A 6,462-nucleotide genomic window follows, 5' to 3' on the forward strand; every position below is an offset into this window, starting at 1 on the left:
AGGTTGGGGCCGGAAGTGATGCACAGGCTGAGCGGCAACAACAGTTTTCCACGTGCGCGTAGGGCGCCAGGGTCAGGTGGGTAGCAGGAGCCAATCGGGAAGCGTTTCGTGTAGGTCTTCTCCGGAGGTGGCGACTGCAGCGGCTGCCGGCCAGTGGGGAGAGGGGTGAGAAGGGACGCGGCGGCGACTGGAGGAGTGCTAGGTCTGTGTGCGAGCGGGATTGGGGCGCGCGCCGGCTGCGGGAGGCCTCGGAGCCCGGGGCGAGGGGCCGGGCCGTGTGGAGCCGCTCGTCAGTCTCCCGGCGCCTCTTCTGCGGAGGAGCAGCAGCAGTCGGAGGGTGCGGATGAGGGAAGAGGCCGGGGTCGCGGGGAGGGTGTTTAGAGCGTTCTCGAGGCCTCGGCCGGTCTTTGTGGCCTGACCTGGCCTCGGAGTCCACCACGGTCGTCGCAAGGGCTTCAGGTTGCCTGGTATTGTTGAGGGTTTAGGAAAAAGGAGATGACCAAACCACCGAAAAGGGCGTTTTGTGTTTTGGGTTGGCAGCCGGCTTTTTCGGGCGTCGGACAGCTCCTCCCAGGGCTGGCCTCCGGGCGGAGAACAGCGGTGAGGGCGGTGCCTGGACGGACCGGCTGAGTATCGGTCGTCTTGGGGCGAAGGCTGGACGGTGCAACCCAGCCGGCCGTCGGCTCTGGGAGTAAGGTCCAGGCCGCCGTCCCGTGGGTCTCTTGGGGAGAAGTCAGTATAATACAAAAGTGGGCCTACTAAAAAAGTGTCAGATAATAAACTTGAGCTGTGGAGTAAGCTTTATTAAAACCAGCAGTGTGCCTCTCTGTCAGTGTTAGACCCGCCCTTTGACTACAGAAGTACCTCCAGTCTTGGTGGCGGCCACAGCACTCTCGGTTTGCGTTCTTTAAACGAGGAGGTTGTACTTATCTTTAGTACCCGTGAGTATGAGTAACTCTTTGGAAGGGAGGAATCCATCTGCTAATTACGCTCAGAAGAGGCCACAGGAGAGGAAGGCAAGCAGTTTCCACAAACCATAGTGTCTTTCGTCAGCCTTGTTATGTCATCATAGGTTGTTAACTCCTCGTACAGAGTTCAAAAAACAGGATCACATTCGTTTTGCATCCTAAGTCATTAAATCTATACTATCCAGAATTCTAAGTTGAATTCTTAGGTAAAACTTATTTAAGGTTAGGGAAATACTTAAATGACTTCGGGGAAGTTTGAACATAAGTATTTAACTTATCTAAAGTACAGACTATGAAAGTTTATTTTTCTGGTAGCCTTAGCAGAAATAATTCCATTACGAGTTTGTTTGTTTTTTTAAGGTTTTATTTATTTATTTGACAAGGGGAGAGAGATCACAAGTAGACAGAGAGGCAGGCAGAGAGAGAGGGGGAGGCAGGCTCCTGGCCGAGCAGAGAGCCCGATGGGGGGCTCCACCCTAGGATCCTGAGATCACGACCTGAGCCGAAGGCAGAGGCTTTAACCCACTGAGCCACCCAGTCGCTCCGCCATTACGAGTTTTTAACAAAACCCATTAATACATGTTTTTTGGTTAAATATTTGGGATCTTACAATTAAAAAATCATTACATTATATCATATTGTCAATATTAATATGATACTGAGATTCTCTTTTTGCAATCCTTGCTGACCTTGCCGAAATGAAAGCTGAAGTTGGTGCTTTCTTAGGGAGGGAGGATTACCAATTCACACATACTGGGCTGTTTATCTTGGTAATGTACTTTTTTTCCCTGAAGTGAAATACTTTTATTTTTAATTCTTTTAGAATATGGATTCTTGAAAGGAAAATTGACATCCTTCTTAAAATTATTCGGATTTTCCACCCTTTTTACATTGTTTACAAATGATGAGTCTTCACAGTGTCTATTGGTAAAAAACGGTCATTGAATATTTTTGTTACTGTTCTGTGTATGACCACAGAGAATTAGTGAAAAGGTAAAGTGAAGAAAGATTTTTTTCTCAATTTGGTTGAATTAACATTTGCATTTAAGAAGGTTATAACCAGGGGCGCCTGGGTGGCTCAGTCTTAAGCATCTGCCTTCTGCTCAGGTCATGATCCCAGCGTCCTGGGAGTCGGGGGATGGAGCACCACATCCGGTTCCCTGCTTGGTGGGAAGCCTGCTTCTCTGCTGCTCCCCTGCTTGTGTTCTCTCTCTTGCTGTCTGTCTGTCTCTCTCTCTCTCTCTCTCTCTCTCTCTCGGTTAAAAAAAAAAAAAAAAGTTACAACCAACAGGTAATAAACCTGTGAAATGAAATAACATGGGAACAAGCACAGGATATTTATTATATGCTTAACATATTGATACTGCATTAAGTATACCTTGTATCCTAAAAGTTCACTGGGTTTCTTTTTTTTTTTTTTTTAAGAGTTTATTTATTTATTTGATAGAAAGAGACACAGTGAGAGAGAGAACACAAGCAGGGGGAATGGGAGAGGGAGAAGCGGGCTGCCTGCTGAGCAGGCAGCCTGATGCTGGGTTCAACCCAGGACCCTGGGATCATGACCTGAGCTGAAGGCAGATGCTTAAGGACTGAGCCATCCAGGCGCCCCACTGGGTTTCTTTTAAAAGAAAAAGTCTTAAGATTAGCTTCATGGATAATATTTTTTTCTTTTTTAGGATTTTAGAAATGGCTACTCCCCAGTCAGTTTTCGTCTTTGCAATCTGCATTTTAATGATAACGGAATTAATTTTGGCGTCAAAAAGTTACTATGATATCTTAGGTGTGCCAAAATCAGCCTCAGAGCGCCAAATCAAGAAAGCTTTTCACAAGTTGGCCATGAAGTACCATCCCGACAAAAATAAGAGCCCTGATGCTGAAGCAAAATTCAGAGAGATTGCAGAAGGTAAGTAAATGGCTATCTCTGAGGTCTCACAGATACTAACTAGTAAGGGAGAGTGATAGCTAAGAAGTGTATGTATTTGGAGATACTGCGATGATGGGTGGCAAAATGGGGTCTACATTTAAATAAAGTGAGATTCTTGAGACTATTTCCCTACCACAATTACTTTGATTCCAGGATGGATGGCTGAGTGGTAGAATAAATTTTTATTGTCATATAGATCTTAAATTGTTAAAAATGTATCACTTTATTCTTCTGTTGTGTATGAAATTGCTTATTGTTTCCAAGTTAAAAGGAATTTTAGATACCCAAAACTTAGAAGCTAACTTATGGAACAGTTTTTACCAAATATGGAGATTAAGTACAAAAATACTAAGTATAAAAAATTTAAATAGACTTTGAAATGTTTTGGTTTTTTTCTTCACTTGATCTATATTTAAAAGCTACATTTATCTTTGAAGGGAAAATATGAAACAAATTTTGATTTAAGACTAGTTTTAAAACAAATTGGACCGCCTGAGAATTCAGTAACTAATGGTGGTGGAGGTAATTGAGTAGAGAGTTGGAGATAAACTTTAACACTTCAATTAGTAAGGAAGTGAAAAATCTGAATTCTTGATTGGTTATATTGGACCATTAAATTATTTAATACAAGTAATGTTTTTACCCAAATAATATGAAAAATAACTGCATAATTGCTGCCCACATGCTTATTTGTAAGTGATGGTAGCATTCACTTAACAGATATTTATTGGATATTTACTAGGGGCAGGCATTATTCTGACGGGTGATGCTATACAGTAAATAGGACAAAAGCCCTGCCTTTTGTAACTTTCATTTTAACTTTTTTCCTATGTTTGTAATGTTTTGGTTTTATTGGTGGTATGAAATCCTTCCCTAAAATAGAGAGTTGAATTCACTTATTTGAAGAGGTTTGGGTATATGCAATTTTCATTATCTTAAGTTACTAAAGTATTTTTATTTTCTTCAGCATATGAAACACTCTCAGATGCTAATAGGCGAAAAGAGTATGATACACTTGGACACAGTGCTTTTACTAATGGTAAAGGACAAAGAGGTAACGGAAGTCCTTTTGAGCAATCATTTAACTTCAATTTTGATGACTTATTTAAAGACTTTGGGTTTTTTGGTCAAAACCAAAACACTCGGTCCAAGAAGCATTTTGAGAATCACTTCCAGACACGCCAGGATGGTTCCAGTAGACAAAGACATCATTTCCAGGAATTTTCTTTTGGAGGTGGACTGTTTGATGACATGTTTGAAGATATGGAGAAAATGTTTTCTTTTAGTGGTTTTGACACCACCAATCGGCATACAGTACAGACTGAAAATAGATTCCACGGATCTAGCAAGCACTGCAGGACTGTCACTCAACGAAGAGGAAATATGGTTACTACATACACTGACTGTTCAGGACAGTAGTTCACTATTTTTCTGTTCTCACTAAAGCCAACTAGTTGACTTTTCTTCAATATCCTTTGATGCAAAACAATTTTCTGTGAACTATTTTGACAAGTGCATGATTTCACTTAAATTGATATAGATATTAAATGTATTTAAATGTTTTTGACAAATTCAGCAACACTCAGTTAGTAGAAAATAGCTAATTATTAATTTCCCTGACTAGGAAAGATTCCTTAAAAAAAGATACTATAATTCTGCCTGGTCTTTTTTCTCTACCTGCCCTTGGGCTTACTTGCGTGGCCAGTTTTGTTACCAAGAAAAGATTGAGTTTGCCTTATGTATATTTAAAGGTTAAACTTTGAAACTTATTGTAGATTTAAATTGTGTGAACTTGAATGGTTTTTGCAGTGAAACCTTTGCTTCTTTAAAATTGCATGCTCTGCGGCATCTCTGATTTGGGTTGCTAAATGTACACGAAACTAATTGAGTCATTCAGCAAAGGATAGCAGTATCTTTCCACTGAAAACTTTAGAAAGGCATGATTTAATATTTTCCACAGAACCATACCTTTCTGCAGTAAAATTGGAGTAAATGAAATGATCGTATTGCTCATAGCCATTTGGCTGAAAGAAAGTTGAAAACTTTTGAAATATTAGCAAGAGATTGTTACATGCTTGGTCCCTGGCTAATGATTTTGTAGTGTTGAAATCATAGCTAATTTATATATCATTTCACATTTCTTTCTTTGTTGTTGGCGCTCTAAGTCTTATATGGATTTATGTATTTTTTATGTGTGTGTGGTTCCTCTTCTTTGCACTCATCTTTATCTAGAGATTGACTAATACCTCATTCTGTTTGTAAAAACAGCCAGTAATTTCTGTGCAACCTTATTATGTGCAATATTTTTAAATCCTAAGAAATGTGTGCTTTTGTTTTCATATAGACTTATTTCTTTAGTTCGGCACTTTTTGCATTATACTCCATATGAGTATTAATCCTATGGATACATATTAAAACTAGTAAATGTCTCATACAACATTGTGTGTGAGTGAGAGAAATATAATATTTACAATATGACGTTCTTGGTTCTCATTTTATTGTTAAAAGTTTATTCTGTAATTCTAGAGCTATGGAGGGTATATAAACAATGGGGCTGCTTATGCTGACCATAGACCATATTCCAGAAGTTACTTTTGACTAACCTGAAAACCCTGATATAGCCTTGTTTGGTTGACATTTGTTAATTTCTCTTACTTTCTTATCATCCTCCTTCCCTCACAAATTTTGGTAGCTTAAAGATTTTGTTAATTATAATTTTGCTTTATTTGCTTGCTAGGAGCAAGTATTCTTTCCTCTTTTAGGCCTCATTGGGGAAAAGGTGAGACATTGCATAAAGCTATATTTGTTGATTATAATCTTTAATTTGAAAACTCTGAAGAAGATGAAATTATTCTATTAAATCTATGTATCTTAATTATTTTCTGGAAGGTATACTTACTGCTTTTGTTTGATAATCAGAAAATAGCCATACCTTGAATTTTGGTCTAAGGATCATCTGTATCCTATCAATAGAACGAATGAGGCAAGAAAAAATATTTTTCAAGTCAGGATTAACTTTATATTATTAGCATCTGTCCCCTTTTTCTTTAGGGCCTGATTATCCCTTGTTTTTCCCATTCTGAACATGTATTTGAACCCCCTCTTTCTCTTCCTCTTTCTCTTTCTTTTTCTCTTTCTCTTTTTAAAAAAATCTCCCTTTTGAGTCTTTGGCATGGTTTTTGCAAGGAAAAAATGGACCCTGGGTCATTACGCACTTAAGGTACAAACTAAATATCAAAAAGATACTTAGGTGGGGCACCTGGGTGGCTCAGTGGGTTAAGCCTCTGCCTTTGGCTCAGGTCATGATCTCCAGGTCCTGGGATTGAGCCCGTCGGGCTCTCCGCTCAGCGGAGAGCCTGCTTCCTCCTCTCTCTCTGCTTGCCTCTCTGCCTACTTGTGATCTCTGTCTGTCAAATGAATGGGTGAAATCTTTAAAAAAAATAAAAGATACTTAGGTAATCTAAGGGTGTATGTGGTGCGTGTGCTTGTGTGGCTTGATGGATAAGGTACTGGAAATTAGACCAGTAATCAACAAAGACGTTTCCTCCATAACTTATACTTTTTCTTCTG

General features: G+C 39.7%; 1 protein-coding gene across 2 annotated transcripts; it reads left to right on the top strand.

Moving 5' to 3' along the window:
• Positions 1 to 109: 109 nt before the first annotated feature.
• DNAJB9 (DnaJ heat shock protein family (Hsp40) member B9) lies at positions 110 to 5,370 on the top strand. Of its 2 annotated transcripts, none has more exons than XM_080818200.1 (3): positions 110 to 202; positions 2,645 to 2,871; positions 3,860 to 5,370. In XM_080818200.1, the coding sequence occupies exons 2-3, from the start codon at positions 2,655 to 2,657 to the stop codon at positions 4,309 to 4,311; spliced, it is 669 nt and encodes a 222-aa protein (XP_080674326.1). In that variant the 5' UTR covers positions 110 to 202; positions 2,645 to 2,654; the 3' UTR covers positions 4,312 to 5,370. The 2 variants fall into 2 exon arrangements, with proteins under 2 accessions (XP_080674326.1, XP_080674327.1); XM_080818201.1 differs by having other exon boundaries at positions 127 to 337.
• Positions 5,371 to 6,462: the final 1,092 nt, after the last annotated feature.

Source organism: Martes martes, assembly GCF_963455335.1.
Source record: "Martes martes genome assembly, chromosome: 11".
In the NCBI taxonomy this organism is placed as follows: domain Eukaryota; kingdom Metazoa; phylum Chordata; class Mammalia; order Carnivora; family Mustelidae; genus Martes; species Martes martes.

Excerpts from the sequence above, each read along its gene's own strand:
- DNAJB9 (XM_080818200.1), top strand. The coding sequence starts at position 2,655 with ATGGCTACTCCCCAGTCAGTTTTCGTCTTTGCAATCTGCATTTTAATG. Across the intron at positions 2,872-3,859 it reads ATTCAGAGAGATTGCAGAAG|CATATGAAACACTCTCAGAT; the intron begins GTAAGTAAATGG and ends TATTTTCTTCAG.